The 25,119-nt window shown below is 37.6% G+C and overlaps 1 protein-coding gene across 1 annotated transcript in view; it reads left to right on the forward strand.

Moving 5' to 3' along the window:
- Positions 1 to 25,119, forward strand: part of LOC310947143 (glypican-6-like) — a gene marked incomplete at its 5' end in the record, with an annotated part of 155,210 nt that overhangs the window by 110,761 nt on the left and 19,330 nt on the right. The window contains 3 exons of the mRNA XM_083913841.1: positions 6,956 to 7,086; positions 8,994 to 9,137; positions 11,920 to 11,949. Coding sequence (XP_083769967.1) covers positions 6,956 to 7,086; positions 8,994 to 9,137; positions 11,920 to 11,949 — 305 coding nt within the window. The remainder of the gene's footprint in view (positions 1 to 6,955; positions 7,087 to 8,993; positions 9,138 to 11,919; positions 11,950 to 25,119) is intronic.

Here is a 25,119-nt window from a genome sequence, read left to right on the forward strand (position 1 = left end):
CTTTCTGAAGGCATTTTATGTAATTGGGAAGGGAGCCTTTTACAACGGGTATAAGGGGAGAGACCTGCAGACTTACTGGACAAGTCACAAGGTCATTTTAAGGCTAACATAGATTTACTGCCATATACTCCAGTCAGTAAAATATCGATTCTCCGATCCATTCGTCGCTTCTTTTTAAAATGCAGGAGGAATATCCCCATATTCATGAGTTAGCGTAATAAATCAACAGTACTAAACGTAGAGTCATGGACAAACTAGGAAATGTGAAACAGTAATTCGGATTATGAGAAATAAAAACAATAGAGCTAAACGCATAGTAAATGCAAAAATAATTATTAACATTTCAACTTTCTTTCATGTTGCAATTTACAGTACCAATTTTATCTGGATTTTTTTCCAGTTTTCTAGTAGGTCATACTGCATCGGACCTGCCATAATCTCCAAGAGGCACTTCATGAAAATATCTTTGCAGGTGTCGAGCAATTATGTGGTGTGATATAAAAGAGACAGCCGCAACAGACAACCCTTCAAAGAAGCGTACTGGTGTATGGTATTTAGGTGACAAGTTGCCTCTTTGAACAAAGCCAGTGTAGTTTTACTCTCAACTTGTCAAACTAGCAAACCATGTAAACAAGGAGCTGCGTCCCTGAGGATGCTCAGTGAGGCAGTGATGTATCCCTGACATGGAGCTACTCTCCACATTGAAGCTGCTCTTGAAGAGTTGTTTATGTGATTTAAAAGAAACTACCGAACCCTAGCCATGTTCATTATATCACTCAGAACAATGGTATGGATTGAATGATATAGAAAACACTTCTAAGGGAATGTACTGTGAAAAAAAAGTATTCACAGTACATTAGTAGTAGTAGTAGTAAACTTTCTCTTCATCAGTGTTGTCCCATCAACATTACAGCAATTATAGCAAAATATAAAGTAATGACGAGTTTCTCGACTACATTTCAGTTTATAGTTATAACTATAAACTATGCAAACTTCAATGTCTTCATGACATGTACGTATATAAACTCATGCACTGTTTAGACATCATTATAAAACATTTTGTCACGATGAGAGCATGTCGAGTATCACCACCACTGGCAATCGAATAATCAGCTGTCTCTGAAAATGTCTGTAGAGCCTCATCAACTTATATTGTTCAGTGATTAGTGTTTATATGGATACATTTTTGCACTGGCAGATGGTGAAAGTTATTCTCTCCATTTTCATCACTGCAACTCTGAATGAATTTAATTCTCATTGAACAATATTAAACTATTCAATACCTCAGTCAGCTATCAGTTTACACAATATGGATAGTAATATGCATTTGAATCCTAAAGACAAGGTCACACTGGATGATTTTGAACACAATGTGAGCCTGACCGGATCATTTTTCTACTCTGGGTTTGCACAAGACTTGACAGTCTGGTCCTCCCATTCAGTCCAGAGCAGTCATGCAGAGCACAATAAGATTTAATTTCACTCGGGCCAGGATGTGGTGTGAAATAGTTAAATATTAGTGTGAGATCTCAGCGACAGCCTATTATTGCAAAGAGAAATCATCAGCTTCTACTCATAAAGATTGTTGTCCATTACGTTAACATAGTTATATCTCAGTAGAGATGTCTGCCTTGGCTCTTCAAATACCTATCTCATCAATGTGCCTGGATCAGTATACATCAGTAAAATTTTAATTAAAGTGAATTAATTCTTGACTTATTCTGAAATACTGTTGTTTTTTATTGTTCAGAATTGTATAGAATATCCTTTGTGGCTATACCACTTCTGTACTAGCATGTTTTTTTTAAAATAACGAATGAATGAATACTTTGTTCTCTAATTTTGATCTCCACTGTATACAAATGGTTTTAAGCAATTTTGAGTCCAGAAAAGTTCTATATAAATTAAATGTAATATTATTATAACTATTATAGGTGCCAAGGATGGATGTAGTAGTGTGTAACAGAAATTGATCTAGTGAGTGTATTTATTGAATAGCCAAGCACCACATCCAAATTGTATCGATTTTCGAGTGTACAAAAGTGAAATAAGTCAATTTGATCTGCCACTGGGATCAGTCGGCAGAAATACAGGAAATAAAATCAAGGGGTTAAAATGTCCTTGATAATTAGGAACTGTCTTACTTTCTTTGTTTTTCAACATCTTCACATAAAAGTTGTTGATTTGTTACAGACTCACATATAAATAACCGCTGTGTCCCTTGAGAGACTCTGCAGGTAGTTTGTTGGAGTTTCTCCAGATCCAAATCCCTCTGGGTGAGGGGAAAATGGTTTTCCATTAGAAAATAACAAAGCAGCCTGGAGCAAAAAATAAAAAGGGCACCATGCTGCTAGCAGTAAACAACCATGCCAATACAACCCACTGTGACGGTCAATAGATGGATGGATGAATGAATGGTGGTGCAAATTAAATTATTTTATCATAACTTGAAATTGATGCAAAAATGAATAAATCTGTAACAGTCAAGATTAATGTCAAATAACGAGGAAACAGAAAAGCAGTTATAAAAAAGGTATTTTAAACCAAAAAATGGTGGTAATGTTAGTGGTCCCTGTTAGTGGTCCTAGTTAAAAGAGTTGTGTTGAGAGCATCAACGTGTAAATCTGGCCCAAGATTTCTCAGTGCGGCACATCAGGGACACTGTATGGCATGTTTGTAAGGACCAAAAAAAAAATTTATTTCCAAAATATTCTATTGAAATGTTTGTTGATAATTCAAATATGGCAGTCAGTAGACAGACAGAAACAAACTATTTCCCCTGAGTGCAATCTGAAAAGTTCAAAAGTGGAATTTTTAAACCTATATCAAGCACCACTTTTATTGTCTGCAAGCTTGAAAATGACATACTCAAACTAAAATAATTACTTGAACCCTTTAGAATAAGTCCTGATCCCAGACTCTTCTGAAACTCTTTGGACTTAACTATCAAAAGGTCACAATTACTCTGCATGAAAGTGATACTGAACCAAATACTATTTCATTTATTTTCTTCTACGCACTCCTGTTACAAAAACACTGTTGTGACAGAGATTAAGAATCTTAAAATGGTTTCCATAAATAGCTATCCTAAATAAATAAGGTTACAAACCTTCGGACCCACTGAAAAACAGGGTCCAGGTATCAAATATAAGACACTTGGTAACAAAATTCAGTACACTGGTAATATAGCATATCTGAGTTACAAACTAAACACTATGGAAGATTGAGACAGCACAGCCTGACTCATACTCACAATCCATCAAATATTCAATAAGCTATATGAAAAATAGGTTGTCAGAACTCAGCTGAGGATATCATTTAGGTCTTTGAGTCTTTTATAGAATGAGTAACAGAAATGCTGCCAATTTCCCCCTCACTGTATTCCACTGAGGCTTTTTTTCTGCAATAGCATTTGAGCAGTACTCTGCTAAACATAGGCGGCTGAAGACTTCACAGGACTCTAGTTGGCCCCCCACGGTGACCTCCAGCCAGCTCCTGATGGAAATCTAACCAAGCATCACGCCCAATTTTAGACTCCACAGTAAACAAACAGGAGTGCTCTTCAAAGGTACAGCCACTAACACACAGAGGAATGGCGTCTATACGTAGCTCTGTCCAGTCAGTACGTCGTGAAGCAAAGGCCTGGATTGGAACATACACAACCTAGATAAAGATATGTGTTTATACTATGCTGTTATCAGACTGCCAGTTTTTAATGTTTCATGTTTAGCATGTTGGTTGGAAAGGTTCGTACAAATGTATTTGTATTTTCTTGCGTTACATAATTTTTTTTACATGCCTGTGGAGAAATCAGTTGTAATCAATGTATGATATAATAAGCAAGAGCACATTTTACCTAATAGATGATACCTTTCCTTGCACCCAGATACATGATTTGTATGCCTCCGTACCAGCGACAGCCATGGACTGACGTATAATGTTCCGGTTGTCTGTCCGTCCGTCTGTCCCAATCTTATTTTATCTTATCTTATTTTTCGAGTGCTTTGTTTATTATCATCACAAACAAACAAAACATCATAACAAAATAGCATGTTGATGTATGTTAATTCGTGTAAACACGTGGAAGTCCAAAATTTCAGACCATCACTAATAGTTCTATCTAAAACATGCATCACTGCATCTGGTTTAATCCAAATTCAAATCACCACTGAAATCTCAATTTATCATAGACTAAAGTTTATCAGATTTTAACCAAATCTCTTGTCATCTTTTCTTTCCTTTGTTTAGACATACTGTATATAACTCTCATTTATGAGGTTGGTTTCCAGTGAATGGTTGTATTATTCTACAAGGCTTAGAAAAGGTCCCGGATATTACTACAATTTAATTTAATTTTGATTGGCAATAATAGGTTTGAGTATTAATCTTTATGCTTTTAATTCACCACTCTTTAAGCGGGTTAGTGCTCTCTCCTCTGTACTCACCTGTCCTCTAAATCACTCCACCCAGTCAAGCGGGTGAGCTTAATATCCTGCCTTGTCAATAACCAGTAAGAGCAGGCAGACTTTATGTTCCTTAAGGTCTCATGACAGGCACTCTGAAATGCCAGACTGAGGGCAGGAGCTCAAACTCAATCTGCAAGGGCTGGTCAGGACAATCTCGAAAGATATCGGTTTTCCTCAGTGCTGGTCTGTTAGACTGTAATTGTGAGAGCTATACCTGACTTACCTCAGTGATCTTATTTGTCAACTTTACTAGGCTCCCAAGGTTTTAAGTAAACACAAGTAAAGCTTTCCACACCAGGCTACAACATACTATGTTAAATATGACAAAACCAAACTGTACAATACTCACTGCAGTGCATTTGAAACAGCAAGTTTCAAGTTTCACAGTCATTTACTCAGTAGTGGGTTAGCACTGGCACATGAGCAATCTTTTAACCATAACCATTAGTATCACTTGCCTTAACATAATCATACCTGGTTCAGGTATGGACCTGGGCACTGTAGTTTAGACCAGCTGTTTTTTTGTGATTTTTAAAAAAAATTTAAGAAAAAGTGCCAAAGACAGAAATTATTGAGAGGAGTAAAGCCATGTTGGTTTTGGTCTTTTAATGATGTAGAAAATCGCCAGCCTTTTTCTTTAACACTTGTACTTTAGTGAACACTGATGAATTGAAATATTAATATCATGTTAAAAAAAACATCTATTTTGACATCTGTGTTAATCAATAAGACTCCTTGTGACAAGAATTCAGTTCAGTTTTAAATATAATATAATATAATATAAATGTAATACAATATAAAATATCTTAGAGTCAGAATTAATGTTTTCCAACAAGAAGGTTACAATTACAGACTACATAGCAAGTTTGAACAAGTAAATTTAATTAGGAAAACTAATGGGATGATAATATTATGTTAGAATTTAAAAAAACTTACTAAAAATGACTTTGCAGTACTGCCTTGGGCTAGTCTGATGAAATTTTGGAAGGATTGTTGGCAGTTTATATAAGCTGTAGTCACTCTGCCAATGGTCAGTGGTTTGAGCCCTCACTAAAACCAGCAGGGATGGTGGAAGTTCTGCTGTTTACCAGTGTGCAGTCATCAAGCTTTGCCCCATAAGCATACTGAGTTGCAAAAGAGGCCAATGATCACTCCACATCGAAATTGTATTTATGATCACTTATGATCTAATGATTTCCACTGTCATTCTGCTTCTGCTAAAGAGGATGAGGAACAGAATTTCTGCTGCCTCTCAGGGAGCACCTCCTGTAGGTGTAAATAGACTTTTCCTGATTGGTCCACATCCCTGCAAATGAGAGATGGAAGTCTTATTGATATCAGTGTTCTCTGCCCTTACTACTTGCCCTTACTACCTTAAACAAGACTTGGTCTTTTTTCCACCGCTGACATTTTCTAGTCTGACATGATCATTAGAACCATTCCTCTGTATTCCTCTGTAACATATTAACACATTGATTTAATGAAAATTAAAGTGGCAGTTTGATGGGTAATCTGTTTTAGGTATTGATTTATGTCAAGACTCATCCACAGCAATAAGGTCACGGTCCCTGTGCTTGTTTGTCTTTTGGTTGTTTGTTTTTTTACCGTTATTGCACCTGTTTGTTAAGCATGGGGAATATTTTTATTTTCTCAAGATGTGATTGGATGTGATGTTAGAAATCTGACAAATAATACAAGAAAACCACGAATCCAGCACAATATGTGCCTAAATTTTTTCACATACCTTCAGATGTGATGCATAATGTAAGTCATGTTGGACAGAAAGAACTTAGGTGAGCACTGAGTGTCTGAGATGCAATTAAAAAGTAATTACAAGCATAATACATAGACATGAATTTATGCATTCATTGATATGCTTTCACAATTTAGAAATACTAATGCAAACAGATGAATAAATCACAAGTGTTGTCGCTCTCTGCCTAACTATGTGATTAGCATGCATGCAAGTCATTGATTTGTTTTATGTATAAGCCATTCGTAAGCTCAGCACATTGAAATTTAATTTCTACTTGATGTCACACATCCTCTAACAAACTCGAGAGATCTCTTTGTTGCCCTGTGTGTTTGTGTTCAGATGAAGGTACTGGCAGGTTCCTGTTTTCTGTTTGTGATTATTGGCAGTCAACACATTTGGAGAAGGGACCGTTCTCTTAGTTGGAGCGATCACAGACGCATTATGGAGCAAAGCACCCTGAGGGTTTTGTTGTTTGAGGAGTATTGTTAATACTCAGAGATGATGTCAACATATTGATGTGTATGCATAAACAGAAGTAGTAAAATGTGTGTGTGTGTGTGTGTGTGTGTGTGTGTGTGTGTGTGTGTGTGTGTGTGTGTGTGTGTGTGTGTGTGTGTGTGTGTGTGTGTGTGTGTGTGTGTGTGTGTGTGTGTGTGTGTGTGTGTGTGTGTGTGTGTGTGTGTGTGTGTGTGTGTTTAATATCTGCTGACATGTGTCCTCTATGTTATGACAGATGCTATGTTACTGGTGGCAGACAGACTGCAGGGACCCTTCAACATTGAAGCAGTTATTGAGCCAGTAGACATCAAGATCTCTGACGCCATCATGACCATGCAGGACAACAGCATGCAAGTGTCAGCCAAGGTACTGTCTTCTTAATTACGTCTGTTTTCAATGTTATGATTTATCTTTACACTGAAAACATTGTATACCTAAACTAATTGAGATTTTAATTATTACATTTTTTAAAAGCTAATGTAACTGAGTAAACAATGAGCATAATACATTATTAGAGGTTACCTCAATTTGGTAATTTTAATTTTTTCAATTGTCATTAGCAGATTAGATTATGTATCCATCTACCTATTGAGGTCTGCCAGACTACAGTACATATTTAGCATCATTCAAATCCCCTCTTTAAACTTTCTTTCACAGGGAAGCATTTATTTATATGTTGCTTGGTTTATTATCCCTCATTGGCCATTTTTTAAACTTTATTTCATCACCAGTTGTCTTTATGCTTCCCTTTTTATTGTCTGCAGATTTTTCTGAACTGTACTTTGTGACCTTTTTTCAGAAAAGGGCTATACATATATATATATATATATATATATATATATATATATATATATATATATATATATATATATATTTATTATTATCATTATTATAATAAAATTATTATTATTATTATTATTATTATTATTATTATTATGATTATCATTATTATAATAAAATGCTGTCATGCTGTATGTTAAAATGTAAACACAGTATATGGTCAGAAGCTATGAAAAGCCTGTAGAACACCGTTCTCCTGAAAGTCATGTTGCTCTACTACTAATTTTAAAAAGCAAAGGTTTTGAAAGGATTGTAATACCACACATGACAGTAAGCTTTCCATCAACATGATGAGAAAAGAATGTACAGTGAAAAAAGGCCATACTGAACATTTTTATCACAAATAACAAATAACCCTATAGGAAGGGGTCTTTAAGTCATATTTAAAGGTGATTTGGGGAGTTCAACATGCAAGAGAAACAACTTGTTAGACTTTCAAATGTATTATCATACACAGCATAGTTTGTCTTTCAACAAAGGCAGGTTTTTCCAGTATTATTTTTTTTTGGTGTATTCTGGCCTGTCTCCATGCCAGAGTTACAAAGGTCAGTGTGAATTAGATATCACATTATTTTCCATATCAATAGGGCTGCAACTTACAACACATTGTCTATGCACTTGACGCTCCATTCCTGTAAGGTTGTGCTTGGCTGACAGATTGCTCAGAGATTACAATCTTTTCCCACCAGTCACTTTTTAATGATGCGTACCTTCATTCATACTGCACAGACCCATTGAAAATCATTTTGCTTGTGTGATGTACAGGATAGCAGAATTGTAATCATGGTGAAGAATCGATAAATATTAGAGAAAAGACAGCCTCTTGTCATGACAGCCATGAAGCACATTAGAGTGCTCCATCACATACTGAGTCAGGGGCCGGCACAGAGGCCAGAGAGGAATGTTAATGGGCTGTGCGGTTTGGAGCTGTGTTGTTTGGGCCCTAAGAGTCTGTAGAGACCAAGCCATATGAAAACAATCTATTCTCACAATGAACCTCTATGAACTACACATTGATTAGTGTAAGGTTCAAGTAACAATAGATCAGCACTTCTATTTTTGTCTCACTATTAAGAACAAAACTTTTTCATTTTAGAGGTGTTGAATAACTTTCTCTTTATAATATCCGATGTTGGTCCAAGAGTTTAGTGTTCTCTGATATTAATTATTTACTGTTATCACTCAACCGTCTAACACAAAGTATTTCCTCAAATACAGAAATTCTATGGTTTCTGAAGCCAACATTATTATTGTTGCAGATCAGAATCACAGGGTTCTATTATACTGAAGAAGATGTGTTTATGGCTACATTAAAAACAAATATTGGTAGTGTTTCATACACTGCTAATTTTGTACACCAACTTAAAGCTATTCATGTTGTATTTTTGTTATAAATTGATACATTTCATTCGTTCATTCTCTGTTAATTTTAGGTTTTTCAAGGGTGTGGCCAGCCAAAGCCATCAGGAATCGGCAGGTCTGCCCGCGGCATCTCAGATGTATTCAGTGCTCGCTTCAGACCCTATACCCCCGAAGAGAGGCCGACCACAGCAGCTGGAACAAGCCTGGATAGACTGGTATGTACAGAGACGAGATAACCCAGAGTGAAGACTGTATTTTGGCAGTGTATAAAGAAATGAATGAATGGTTAAATAGAAGAGAAAAAAAGAAAAATCAGATAGTAAAGGCCATTTCGGTTTAAAAAAAACAACATAAAAATAACAATTAACAATAGGATATAAAATAGGCATTCAACAGTTCCTAGTGAGATATAACTGTAAAGTAGAAGATAATCTAAGGTCAAACCATTTGCATGAGAAATCCTATAGTCTGAAGCTGACACTTTTCTTATTCTCTATATATTCTACCAGAAAATTATGGTGAAAACTTCTTTTCTTATTCCATATTTTTAAAAGCTCAACTGATTTACAGAACTATACAGAAGTGTGCTGAGCATTTTTAAAATATACTTGGTGGAGGCAGACTGAGATCAAGGTCAGCTTACTGGGGCTCAAGTCCAAAGACCAGAAAAAGTAGAGGCCCTCAAAGATTCCAAGAAAAGTCATTGTAAGTCCATGTTCATGTAGTTCATGTAGACCCCAGGTTCTGTGTGTCTTCCACAACGCTGTGCTCAGAGTTAAAAAATGTCTGTTTTTTACACGCTGCCAGAGGTTGCAGAGAGCACATGCTTTGCACTAACTTACTTGGACATATTGTTTCGGATATATTCCTCAGCGTGTGTATTGCTGTAGGAAAACAGTCATCAGAAATAACAAAAAAAATGGAATCTGTGCCTTTTGGGGCCCAGATTGTGTACTGCCCTCAGAAATCAGCCTTGAGGAAGCTAAAACAGATTCAACATCTTCCCATCGAACTTCAGGATAATGACAATCCTGAGACCTTAATTGAGGCTATAAAAAGATTCCATGCAACTGAAACAGAGTAGGGGGATGTCTGTCTCAAGCTCCAGTATATAGCAACACAGTGGCCCTCCACGTGACAAGGTGATAAATCAGGTCGCACAAACAAAAACTCTGATCTCTGTAGCCTATGACGACTGCATCTTTTCCCATCTTTGCTACAAAATGTATGGTGCTTGATGTCTCTAGGTTCTCACAACAACCTTATGATTATTACAATGTAAATATACCATTAATGCAACTATAAAAGTAGTAAGCTTTTATATCAATCTGCATTATTGTTAAACATTTAAATGAAAAAGGGGGACTAAAAATTCAACTAAACATATGTGGTGTACACAGAGATAATCAACGTATTCTCATGAACAGGTCCTACCCAAATTCTACGAAAAGTTATGCACAGAAATGTGTACGTAAAAACATGCTGACGGACTGCAGGACTAGACCGGAAGTCAAAAGACGCCACACCACCAACAATGCACAAAAAAACCTTACTTGACGGATTCTAGCCAACAAAAGATGACTGTTAGAGTTAGGCATGAAAAACACTTGGTTAGGATTTTTTTAAAAAGACTGTAATGGACCGGAAAACAAGTGGGAAAAATCACTAACCCGGAAGTGCAACAACCATAGACTGTATAAAAAATGGACGCACCATAACCGTCGGGGTCCGTTCTCTCAACTTGATCCAATCGTACTCGCCTCCCTCTTGTCAGACTTAGAGGGAGATACATCCGTCTGGCTGACGTATACCTCCGAGGAGAAGTGAAGGCCAGGGACTAGCTGTCACTCAAGAGGCTGTACACCTAATTATTCATAAACAACAAATGTGTTATGTTGTACTACATAAGTAGTAAGACATTTCAGTGTAATCGTAACTACAACATGTCAGGCCATGGATTGGATATTATAAAACCATTTTATGTCACCAATTTGTCCTTTGACCAATCCCATTTGACAAATGCTTCTTTATCTAATCCTCTGTCCACAAGGCAAATCCATTTATTAAATACATTATTGTCCTTTTAGATAAAAGACACAGTTGATAATCTTCTGCTGTACAAGTTGTTTGACAGGATTAAAATGGAAAATATGCAGGAGCAGAGAAGCAGATTAAGGGCTTCAGAGTGTACTGTGTCAGTCTTTGTAAGAAGTCTATGTGAAACATGAACTTGTTAAGTGCACTACAATGGTAGTGTGAAACATGGACATATCCTTTAAAATGTTATTCATGAATTCAGCATATTTTTACATGCAGGGCTTGTTTGAAAAAATAACTCTATCCAAACTTTTGTCTTTGCTTCATAATATACACATTAAGAAAAATAAGTTTGAAAGGAAAAATAATTTATAGAAAATCCACAAGTTTCGCTATCTTTAATAATTCATAATCACAAGCTTCTAGGCCAACTTCTTTTAAAAGATGAGAGAAAAAATCTTCTAAGAAAAAGGGAGTTGGGTTGCTAAGAGTAAGAGTTCTTACTCACTTAATCACGCCTCACTCATCCTATTGTGTATCATTGCCCTGTGTTAATTTATGAGGCAGAAACAATATATCTGTGAGCATTGAATTATTATGTATATTTTAAATTATGTATATTAAGATGAGCGGATTGCATCAAATTCAATAACTACTGTTATTAAACTAATTTCCGATTGCTGTTTATGTCCCGATCTTTGCATGTATCGGATTTGATGGCAGCAGATTTGAAACTGATTTTACAGTAGAAAATTCCTCATGAATCAAATTGTTTGAAGTACTAAATCTCTTAGTGAGAAGAGGCTGGTGGATGGAATATTGCAGCAGCACCATTTATCATTTAGCTTTTTGCTTCACTAACTAATAGACATCCGTTTGCTCCTATTCACTCTCTCAGTTTCTCAACTTTTCAGATGTCCAATTAAATGTCTTTCTTCTTCATTTCTCTGCTGCTCCCAGAGGGTTGTGTGGAGGACAATGCAACACAGTGTAAGCCTCCCATTCCTTCTCTTACTTTCACCAAGTCATCTGTCTTGTGGTGTTTTAATCAACCTGCCCATAGAGCTCAGCTTCTTTACATTATTCAAAGTTGATATTGATTGCTTGTCTGTGACATAGCTGTTTATTTACTTTGGCTGAATTATTGTGGATGTTTTATAGTCTGGAACTGAACAACGCTGCTCAATATTTATAATTTACCCTGTAACTTCAGGTTTCCTTCTGATTATTCCCACCCCCCTCTATTTAAAGACAGGGATCTTGGGTTGATTAGAAACTTTAAATAATGTATCCATTACTTTGGTCCACATGTGTTAAAGTGTTAAACCTGCGGTGACCTGGCAAAGGTTCCTGAGTGTTTCTGTGCTTTTTTCCTAGTGCATGCTGGGATAAGCTTGTGTGATAGCTGTGGTGTAGAGATAGACAGAGTATGCTCTCTTGTTTTTGCTTGATGTTGTGCATGAATGACTGTTAACTGAGAATCTCAAGGATTTCTGTCTATTTTAAGATATCATACATATTAATATATTAAATCATTTTTAATGACACCTTGAGTATTTCAGATTATATTATGAAGACCTCTTGCAGTACTCTTGCAGTTGATTTACAATGTGTCAGCAGTCAGTTACATTTGTAACAAGAGCAACATAAAATGTTTCAGATGGTTGTCACTCCTGTTATGTATAGATGTATGCAAGGTCAACATTTTATTTGTTATATGTACAACATGTAGTGTAATGCTTGGTACAGATCCCGCCGTGACTGTACAGAAAACATGATTTATTATAGTATTTATTAGCATTTTCCTAAAGTTTCAAACCTTGGACTCAGATGTACAGTACATGAAATTGCAGTGCAAAATGTCTGTGTCGCATGCAATCTGCTTGTTATTAGGATCTGGTTTGCTAAGGTAGTAGCTAATTACAGTACATGAGCACTGACTGGGGCCAACATCTGCACACATTCTGTGAGTGACAGAAATGTCAAAAGGTGCCGTTCACTGTCATGGTTTGTCTGTTTTAAGTTAGTTATGATAAAAACACTGAATAGCTTTAGGCACAGAAACAAGGAGCACAAGGTTTAGTAAATATGACTGATTACCGTTGAGCCTTGATGCTTATGAATGAATATAGAGCTCTCAGTCACCATTACTCCTATATATTCACTCAAGTGTTTTCCTCTCAAATCCATTTGCTGCATGTCTCAGTCTCAATCTATTTTCGGGGGGATTTGTGCTAATGTGTCTGTCATCTGCATCTCAGATCAGATTAGAATTGAATAAGGTTCAAGTGCTTACACACTGTCTAATCTCTTCCTTTTCCTGCTCACTGATAAACATTTTTTTGTTTTTGTTTTGTAATGTAAATACAAAAAGTAGTGCTGCTCTAGATTTGTATGTGCTTTGATTTATGATTGGCTTGGTGTATTTTGCTTTGTCTGTGATTCTTAATTTAAGTGAGATTACTGGACTATTCCCCCATACAACTGAATCCTAATTAACTGTATGATACTGTATAATGTATATTAATGGTATAGCCCTACAGTGTTTACAGAGAAATTTGTCTTTCAGTGGTGCTGATTCATCACTGGGACTAAATTACCTTCTCCCACTAATTCAAAGGAGAGATTCTGTTAGAGTCAGAGAGGGCTGTCCCACTGCCCCTTTATATAACACTGACCAGAAGGAGCACCCAAGATTAAGTTTCTGTGTATATGTTGTAAAAAATAAAATCATGAAACTGATGGCAGCCAAAGAAAGCTGTGATGCTCAGCCTAGATTTCCTTACACTTTGAGCCATGTTAGACACAGCTCTAGGAATTATATTGTCCATCAGTTGGTCCAAATGTGGTCTAGAATATCTGGGCTTTGGTGCTCCCTCACTTTTCTTCTAGTCCATCTTTCCAGTTCTTTGGTTTATCACCGAATACCTGCCAAACAAATAACATTCCCCTCAACCTAAGTTGTACTTTGTGTTAAATTCTAATTAAGGCTTTTGTACACCGTCTGTTTTTTAGTTTTTTTGTCCGAAATTGTTGCATGTTTAAAAATAAATAAGATCCCCATGTTGTGTCAATCATGTTTACATACTAATGCCGAAACTCTTGCTCGCTTTAAAGTTTTCAGAATAGGTTAGATTTTCTGCATTTCTTAGATCCGTCAAAAAAAACCTTGAGCACATAAACTGAGTTATTGACTTAATCTCCCAGCACAAAATACTTTATGACAAAGTGATGCAGAATTCATAATTAAGGTTATTAACTACGTTCAACATGTGAGATAGTTATTTTCAAGTGGATGATGAAGACAAGGATGGGGGATGAAAATGAGGATGAAGACAACACACACACACACACACACACACAGAGTGGGAGCGACAGTGGATGAAAATGAGAGGAAAGACAGCTCAACCCCTTCAGGTAGCTGAGTGCCAACTGCAAGCTGCAGGAAGAGAGTGGACACAGCCGGGTTCCTCCAGCAGAGAGAGGAAATGAGAAAGAGAGGAAATGAGAGAGGGAAAGATAACAGATTTTTAAAAAGCATACGGAAAATTCTGACTCATTGTGCAATGTTTGACTCACTGGATATGTGGTATAAATCCTGCATTTTGCAAAGGCACTTACGCTGCATCCTGGGCTTAACACTGCTCAAGATGATTTTGTTTGGTGTAAAGAAATACAAACAAGAATATTTTCCCCCACTGGCGACTTTTCTCAGGCACGTTGGAGATAGGCATGGCAATGCAAGAATAAGTTCTAATGAGCATATGGTGACACATAGCTGACAATTAGCTCAAAATACTGCTTGGCCTAAGAACAGCCTCATAGAGCTGCTAGCATGGCTGTAGACTATTCTACTAAACACCACCTTTCATTTGAAGACACTGAATATGATGCTCAAAATAAGATGCCACAGTCTTTATTCAGTGTCAGGAAAAATTAACATGTTCAGTGTACAGTAGAGTAGTGTTCCCCGGTCACATTTATAGTTTAAGGGCGTGGGGAAGTAGTCCATACCTAACATTTATATTCTTCATTTATTTTGCCAATGATAAGCAGATCGGATAGAAATTACTTCTCTGTCAGCTTGAACTAACATTGCTGACAAGACATTACTGTCAATTTCCCCATTACACAAATGCTTGCAGAAAAAAATGTGATGGATGTCTTGAGTAGAATCCATTATTGATTTATTTGACCCATTTCTAAATATTTTAGGCCTCTCTAATGGGTTGTTTGTTGTTGAGCCCTGTTGAAATGAGGGAGCAGTTGGAAAGAAAGTAAATCAGTCATTAGTAGCGGCCAGGCCTTTCTCCATGCTCCATTTCACATTGTTTTAGCAAAGCAACAGGGCCAAGAAACGATCTGGCAAAGACCATTTTTCTCATGAAGTGTAAAATAAATGATCAGTGTTATATTTCTTCAATCAATCACAGTAATCCAGTGTTGACGGGAGCCACCTGTGCATCCTTTAATGTGCGTTAGTTATTGTAGCAACTCTATACCGAGAGGGCTAAAGGGGTTTATGGAGATTTAGGGAACACACTGTGAATTTGAATGCATGGAAAACAAACTTGGAGCTGAACATCCCTCAGCTTCTGAATGGGAGTAGAAATCTCTATCCCCACATGAAAGTTTTTTCCTGCCAGAGTCATCAGTCATTGAGAAATCACTCCCCCCAGTGCAATTGCAGACACAACTGCCAATTATGACCGATGGTAACATGGCCAAATTGGTTAAATCCATGAGTCATGCCGTAAAATGGATCCAGTTTCAGCTCTAATGAAATGTTGGCATGTACTGCAGATCTGTTCTCTACAGTTGTTTCTTTGATAGCTAAGATTTTTGTGTATATCAGCAGGTGAAACAAGATTAAGTGTTAAGAACAGTTAATCACACCAATTCAGTATGCCGGGCATGCTGAGCTACTGTTTTAGAAGCAGTAACAGTTGGGGTTTCTAAACTGTGTTACATTGTGCTGACAAAGATTTGGGAGCAAAGTAATTCTGTACTTTTTGGTGTCAGATGTTAAAATGACAATGTACAATTAATGTGTGCCACCTGAGAACCTGGTACTTATGATACCTGTAAGGTTATGTGTTGTGCTACATAAGCCATGAAGACAGTTTTTTTCATTGATCAACTATTAATGGAGAAGTCACGGAGAGTCACTAACAGCTAGACATGGCTAACACTGATTAGCTCGTTGCGATGCGGTGAACACATTAAAACTTATTTTTTAACCATTAATACTGCTCAAAATAACACCAAACCTCTACAGTAGCATGAGAAGTATCCCTACACATAAAATGAAGCCCCACCAACGTTGCTCCATTCAAGTGGATTTGCAAATGCAATCCAAAAGGAAGGAGCCCATTGATGAATTATTTAGGAATCGGTTGTCTCTTCCAATTTAAACTGTCTCAATGGCTTATTTAATGTATATTCATTCTGAAAAAGACCATGAGATGCTTTTGTGCAGGAATTACACTTTAACTTCATTTAACAGGCTTTGGCTTAAGAGAAGTGAGAGCCCGAGGTGATGGTATGCCCCAACTCCAAAGTACCACATTGTAACAAATTGGATGGAATTTATTTTCTGTTTGGTGGTGTTGGTGGCCATGGAAGGGAGGAAAACATGCTGACAGGCCTTTCTTCATGCAATGTTTAGTTTAGTTCAGTTTAGTTTAGATAGTTTATTTCGAGTATGTGAAAAAACTAAATTATCATACATTAATGGGCAATCATAAAGAAATGACTGACTTGCTTGGGAACCTACAATCATGCCAACAGTTTGCTGGGCTATTTCAAATGTTAATTTGGTACCTAATAATGATGAGTTTAAAATAATGGGATGGTGTGAATTCGGTTTCTCGGTTTTCACCTCCATGTCTTAATAAAGGGCAATGAATCCGTCTGTCCAGGGGTAATTCTGTCTGTCACAAAATATGGAAATCTGACAGAGATCTATGTGTAATCAGCCGTGCCTGCTCAGCTGAGACCTATATGTGGACAGACACAACAGATCAATGTGACCACCTTCTTACTTATCAGTGTTTTAAAGGCTACCTCACTTTACTTATAATTACATCCATGCCTTCCCCCACCTGCTTTACTTCCTCACGGTTAATGTGGTGTAGGTTGCTCTTTTGCATGCTCATACTCCTCACATTAAACTGTAATATTTTTTAGGACTTTCATACTTTGCTAAATTAGGACCAACTGATGCATCAAGCAGTAAAATGTTTTTCATGGTTATTGGGGATTTTAATGATCCAGTCTCTCACAAAAATACATACTTGAGCAAAAACATAGCTAGAAAGAAAAATCCAACTTGCATAGTCTCTGTCAGTGTGCCTGCTGAAAAAGAAAAAGAATAGGTCTAGACACCTATTATGCTAGACAGCTGCTGGAAAGATGTGCACAGTACGGTTCATGCTGAAGGAAGATATGCTGGTAAATAACAAAACCATGGTGATTTTTTGGCATTTGCTAGTTTACAGTTCCTTTGCCTGGTTTCTTAGTAAGCTTTTCTGGGATTTTGCTGCTCACCCTTCTGGGACCTTGTCTTTACAAACTGTACACTTCAAGAGTGCTACATGATTTTATACCAGCAAAATGAGCTATGTTTAAAAAGTTCAAGGACCTCCTAACAGATCTCCAGTCTTTCTCGCTCAAAAGTAATTGCTGAGACAACCATGCCTGAAGTTGTACAGTTTGCAGTCTGCGTGCAACATAGTTTACTATTATCCCTCACTACATAGGCACAATAGAAGCATACAAGAGGTTATTTTATCTGTTGATTGTTTTCAGGCTTCTGCACTTTGCACTTGGAATTAAAAGTAAAGGACAGTGCTGATGTTCTGTTTTCACATAAATTTAATGATGAACAATAAACCTTGTAACCGCAGGAGATCTTTTGGAGACATGCCATTATAAATTCTCTTTGGAGCCACTAAAGTATTGTGAGCAGCAAAACATTGCACATCTTTCCCTTGTTTCTTCCATAAATGTATACTATATGGTTTATTAACATCCTGCTGCATGTAAATGCCTACAGTGTGACCAGTATGCATTGGGGTGCTTTGCACTGCTGTAGTTAGTATCTTCAGTGTTCTGGCCTTGACACAGTCTGATTAATTAACCAATTACTAGACTCTGGCATGGGGCAGTAAGTGAAAGTTTCCTTGTAATATCACCAACAGACAGGATCAATCATAATTCATAGCTGGTGCCCTCAAAGAAAACCTGACAACCTGAACTTGCAGGTACCAGTCTTTACCTGCAAATCTAGCACTTGGCACCAAATTATTTTCAGTTACAGTATAAATGAGAGATAGTTTCCCATCTCAAGCTAAATTTGGGCCCAGACTGAGCCGAGAAACGTGGCTGCTTTACCCACTGAGCAGCTTGTCCGTAGGTGCTGCCAGAAAACCACAGCATGTACTGGAATCTGCCTTAGCCCCTGCCTCACTGCTCACTGTTTCCCATGACATAGTGTGGTTAGCACGCCTGCCTAAAGGTAGAAGGTGTTTACCTTGCTTCAACACAGAAGAGGCTTTTGAGCTAAACTTGTCTATGTGGGGTAGGCAGGCAAGCTGAAATAAAACCACTGTGTCCAAGGAAATCCTATTAAGTGAATTATTCAAAGCACTGAATCACAAAATGCAGGGCCATTGTGTTTGAGCTAAGCTAACCCAATTGCTATGAGCATAACAAGGAACTGACCATTTTGTGCTGCTTTCCTTTGGAGGTGTTTTTTTCTACTTTTTGGAATACGTCTTAACCACGCTTTATATAATTTAAATGCCTCATTGCAGAGAGACTGGTTTAATCCATGATGCCATTAAGTGTTGGTTTCCATGTGACATAGATACTGGAGGACTTGATCCTGCAGTCTATCCTTGCATATTTATCAGGATTGCATCACTCTAAACTCTGGTCAAGATCAATACAGCCACTCTTTTAAGCAGTGCAACAGTATCTGCTCCTTTTGTGTATCGTTTCTGCTTTGGGCCATAAAGTTTGTGCCAACATGGCAGAAGCTTACTTTGCTCAATGTGGTTGTTTCTCCTGCAGTGTGATGTTTGGGCTGGACACTACAGGAACCAATTAAGCTCAATTCTGTTGTTTTTCTGCCTATAACTAGCCCAGGGTCAATCAATACTGATGTCATCCTCACTGAAAATTATTCATCCATTTCCATTTCTGCTTATTACAGTTGTACTGATGAAGGGGTTTGAGTCGGTTCCAGTTCGCACTGGACATTTTGCCAGTCAATTTATGGCCTAATACATGAACACATTTGCATTTTTGACATTTAAAGTCTCCTGACTCAAAAGTTCAATGAAAAATTCTAATTAACACCCACATTCAAGGGATTTGAACTTATTTATCCCATAAATTATAGGAGTGTGGAACAGAATATATCTATCATTTAAGGGTTAGGGGTTCAATAGTGGTGTGTTACTTCTGACACGTTCCGATGTCATATGTTGAAAACTGCTGAAAATGTGTATTGATTTTATCCAGATATGTTGTCCAGATGTTATTATATACAATACTGTCAGTATGCTGCTTTACTGTATTGATCAAAACTGCACTTATTTATAAAGTAACTTTACCTTACAGAGAAGCATCTGTTTATGAAGCTTTTTATCCCCAAACAGTGTGTTTACCCTTGGGATGGGACACAAAACCAGCTGTGTATGAAACATCCATCTGTGCTTACATTAGTCAGATCACGGTTTGCTTAGCATGAATGTGTGTGGACTAAAACTTCTCAGTACCCTTATCATTTAACATTCAACTGTACTGCTTTATATATTATCTATCTACTGCTTTATATATTATCTAGGTTTAGCTAGTTATCTATGATTATGTAATGAAGAGCGACTTTGTCTATTTAATCCCTCATGCATTATAATGCTGTCTATAAAGCAGTTTGGACATATACATAATATATCCGATTCATACTTCATCTGTGTGTGTGCATGTGTGTGTGTGTGTGCGTGTGTGCATGCGTGTGTGTGGATGTGTTCGCGCTCTTGTGTGTGCGTGCGTGCGTGCGTGCGTGCGTGCGATTCATCAAAACAGCAGCGTTGGTACTAAGTGGTGCTAAGGTGCTAGAAATTACACTATGTATTTCATTTGCCTGTGGTTCATCCTGGAACCTAATGGACTCATTATTTCAGCGTTGACCCTTCTGTTCTCCATCTTTGATTTTCCGCCTGCATTATGAATCACTTACGGATTCAGAGTCCCTCGGAAGCAACATCCTTCCAGCTTGTGCAAAGACGTGATTTAATGGGTGCAGTTGTTTTTTTTTTTCCTCCAATCTAATTGCTATTTTTTTTTTTTTAGCAAGAAGAAAAACAACAGCCAGAAGCTGGTGTCTCAAAGACTTGGGTAGCAGCTGATATTAATGTACAGGAAAAAGTAAAATATAAAGTCAGAATATTTTTTTAAAGCTTTCAAATGCCATGTAACTGTATCTCTATAATACAGGAAGTTCATACAAAGAATCACAACAGATTAAATTAACTTAACAATTAACACAAAAAATGTATGTAACAATTTAAATGTTTGATGTTTATTTATCTTGGATACTTTTCCCAAAAAAAACATTCAGATGAAAAGTAAAAAGAAGGAAAAAAAACACAAGGAGAACATACCAACGCAGCAATAACAGCAATGTACGAAAACAGAATTATAGACATAACAGACTGACGGATTAGTGAGCTTAAAATGCCTGTGAGTAAAAGTGTGTCTTTAGTCTGGATTTAAAAACACAGATGGGAGAGGAGTACATCTGATAAGTAACGACAACTGGTTCCACAGTTGTGGAGGAGCAACTGCAAAGGCTCTGTCACTTTGTAGTTTTAGTCGTGATTGTGCAATGTACAAGAGAGATTTGTTGTCAGATCTAAGGGCGCACTCACACTGTCCATCCATACCGTGCCCAAACAGGTTTCACGGGTAAAGTCTAGTTCGTTTGACCAGTGTGAGTGCAACCGTACCGCGCCTAGTTGCGGCACGCTTGCCGGCCATGGAACGGTTGGGAGAGGTGGGCTTTTGTAGTAAAGCACGTGTGCACATGTACGAGCATGAGCGTGCGCACGTGTACGAGCACGAGGCCTACGGCGGTTCTGACGTCATTTTATGTGAGCATGTTCGGGAATATAAAAAAAAAGGACGGACCATGCGCGGACATTTAAAACAACGGTGGCGAAAGGTTCGCGTTGGTGTGATACGTAGGTGGAGTGTTTACTGCAGATTTGGTCGGATGAAAATATTCAAAAACAGTCGACAAGACGCACAAAAACTCTGAGGTCTATGGAAAGATTTGTAAACAAAGTGACGCATCACGATGACTTCAATCAATGCGTCTGACATGTTACGGCGTGATGACGTATACGCAGGCATGAAGCATTCGCGCGAGGCCCAGGCAGTGTGAGTACAAAGGGGGGAGAGGGAGGGGGGGACAAGTACCCTAAAGCACGGGGCATGGTACGGACGGACAGTGTGAATGCGCCCTAAGAGACAGAGGAGCTGAGTGCCAGTGAATAAGGTCTGTTTTATAAGATGAGGCCAGGCCATTAAGAGCCTTATGAGTGATGTGCAAGGTCTTTAATTGAATTCTAACGTGAACTCACACTTTTTAGTACCAGTCAACATCTTAGCAGCTGCCTTTTAGACCATATGTAGGTGAGTTAATGAAGACTGGGGGAAGGCCTATAGGGTTTTGCAATAGTCTCGTCTTGATGTAAGGAAGGTGTGAATTATGTTTTTTAATTTCATGGATTGACAGAATTGGTTTGACAATGATTCTCAACAGATACTATTTTTAACAACAGAACTGATTTCCATCCATCCATCCATCCATTTTCAACCGCTTGTCCGTATTGGGGTCCCGGGGGGGCTGGAGCCAATCCCAGCTGACATCGGGCGTGAGGCGGGGTACACCCTGGACAGGACGCCAGTCTAACAGAACTGATTTGTTTGTCAGAATTTGATATAACACCAATGGGGGATTTTTTGCATGTGGTTTCATTTATGGGGTGAGGTACTCAACTTACTCGAGATGACTTCTAGATTTCAAAGAACCCAAAATTACTAGCTAAGCAAATCCAAGTCAAGTCCAAGACCAGGTCCAGTAAAGTCAAGATCAAGTCCTGTTCAAGACCATAATAGGCAATAGTGTCTTTCCAATATGAATATAGTTAGGATGGATCTATAAACAAGATTGATCTATCTTCTAACATCAAACTGAGGAAACATTGTGTTAGTCTGATCCTGAAACAGCAGCCAGGAACAACCAGAGTTATATTCATGGCATACTTCCATTGTTTGTACATTGTGTCAAAGACAAAGTTTACATGGAACCAAATAACCAAAATAATCTTTAGTAGTTCATGGGTGCTGGGTTCATCGATATTGGTGTGAAACTGACGCAAATTCGGCAAGGCCATCAATCCGCCTGTGCTGAGTATCTGTCTGTTCAGTGAGAGCCGTACAGAGCACCTCCTCTGCTGCATGAGAAATGATGGCAAGACTGACAGAAGCAATTGATCATGTAAAAGGGCCCTTTTTCATTTAAGAGGTTCACCAGGCTAACCTCTGGCTGGTTTCCCCGAGTTCTTCCAGTCTCGCCGCTTTCTTGTTCTGTCTATTTTTTAATGTTTGTAATCTATTCATATGCCCGAGCCTGATTACAACTGATTGCAGGTTGCTGGTTTCACAAGTTGAATCAGCCAGCGCCACAATGCAAATTTGGAATACTTCTTCTTGATTTGGAAAAATGCAAAAACAAGTTATTTACTGCTTTGTAAGAAGAGGGATGTGAGTTTATTGTTTCATGTTTCTCATGGATGTATTAGCTAAAGTCGACTGTGAACATTATATTCCTTGTTGTGAACATTGTGGGTTCTCATTTATGTCTAAACTGTATAATTGTAAAATCATATTAAAATATAAATGATAAATGAGCAAATCCTTTTATAACTCTATTGCAAATATAATTACAGGGATAAGTGCACACACATATACAGTGCTTTAAAAATCATAAAGGTTATTGGGAAAAGCAGTTATAATGAGGGCAGGTTGTGAATTGCATACTAACTAACTATACCTACTGCCTCTTGTTGTAATTAACAGATGGGTGGGACACATAATTATGTTTACAAAACCTCTACTAATTACATAATTGGCTTTAGACATGATCAGTAAATATTGCATCAAATAGTTCACCTTTTGTAAGAGTTGGAGAATCAATTAACAGTCTAGCCTCTATACTTTGCAAATGCCCACTGCCTTTACAGCCCCGGAAACATATTTTTACAATTTATGTTCATATAAATAGTTTTGTCTGAATTATTAAAAATAGTGGTGTATTATATCCCTTCGCTTATTATATATTATATCCCTTCACTTAGATGCTGCATTAAAAGTTGAGTTGGCAGTTGAAAGAGACCTCATGTGAAAGTTCTTGCAAACTGCTCCTCTGATACCATCTTATCCTGCTTGAAACTTGCTTCCTTAAAAGAACTCATACTGACCTGAGCTTGTTATCTTGCATCTCAGCCATTCCTCCAAACAACTCGACATCTTTCTGTGATAACTGCTTGTGTCTATGTGAAACGAAAAGGGCCAGCACTGAAGCTCTTGGTACTGCTACAGGAGCAGGGCTCGACTCTCCTCTCCACCCCCTTCACCTCTGAAAATCGAACTGCAAAACATATTTAATATTCTTGATGCCATGGCCAGAGAGTTGCAGGGTCCTGAGCCCTTAGATATTTTCTGTGCTATTACCTTATCCCTCTCTGCTTCCTTGTATTTGCCATGGCATTAGCCAGTTAGAAAATTCTGTCTCAGACCCCTGTGGACCAAAGCATCTCCCTCATCCCGGCCAACAGCTCTGATCATCAGTGATTCCCGTAGTAAGAAACATTATATCCCACTACATTAAACTCAGTCACTTTTTTTTTTTTCATCTTTTCAATACTTTACAGAACAGTCATGAGTCCAGCTCCTGTAGACCAGTTTTTTTTCTTTTCTTTTTTATCCCACACCCTCACTTTGTATGCTATTGAACGTACACAAGGCTGTTCAGGTGCAGTGTCCTCACTGACCATTACAGGCGAATGTTTTCTGGGGTCACAGATATTTCTCTTAAAAAAAGAGCGGCCTTCAGCTTAATCATGGCTGTTGGTGGGGGATAAATTACATTTATGCATAACGTTGTTTGGAACATTTCACCACATTTCACCACAATTCCTTTGTGAAGAGCTTGTTTACACAGGTTTTTGTCATGGACATGAGTACTGGTCATCTGGTGGTTCCAAGTCCACAAACAAATTTAATGATGAGAACTGTTCTTTACAGGGCATCTGCTGCATGGAATAAGCTCCCCGTTAGCATTAGACACACGGAAAGCAGACCCTCTTTTAAGTTACTTAAACATAAATTAATGAGTCCCTTTTAGATCTACAGTAATTGTGCTTGTTGATTACTATTAAATAATTGTTTGTTTACTGTGGTGTGTTTTCACTTATTCACTGTGTATTTATAAGACTCAGCTTGTTGTTTTGTTTTTTGTTGTTTTTGGATGTTTTAATTTTTGCTTTGTTTTGTGAATATAGCTACCTTGTTTTTGTTTTATTTATATAGTTGTTTTGTTTTAAAGATATAGTGTGATTTTATTATTATTTATTTTAATTTATGTCACTTCCTGTGTTGAGCCCAGAAAGACTAGGGGATCCAAATAAAGAATAAAGAATATATGAATTCTAATAGTCAACAATTTTAATAATCTTCACCATTAAGTTCTGATTTAGCCATTCACTAATGATGGCCATGAAATTCAAAAACATTGTCTACTATTTTTGGTCCTTGCCAGCAGAATACAAATATCAAATCAAATCAAATCAAACTTTATTTATATGGCGCTTTTCATACAGAAAAGTATCGCAAAGTGCCTCACAGAGATGTACAGAAAAAGAGAAACATCAAATAAAATCAGGAGAAGAAAGTTAAAAGAACCCAACCCTCCCACAGTCATGCACAGAGACACATACAAATGTATATACGTTCATTCACACATTCACATAAACACACACAGTCATGCAGGCACACAGATACACAGACTCACACCTACACCAACGC

This window comes from Echiichthys vipera (assembly GCF_963691815.1).
Source record: "Echiichthys vipera genome assembly, chromosome: 1".
Classification (NCBI taxonomy): domain Eukaryota; kingdom Metazoa; phylum Chordata; class Actinopteri; order Perciformes; family Trachinidae; genus Echiichthys; species Echiichthys vipera.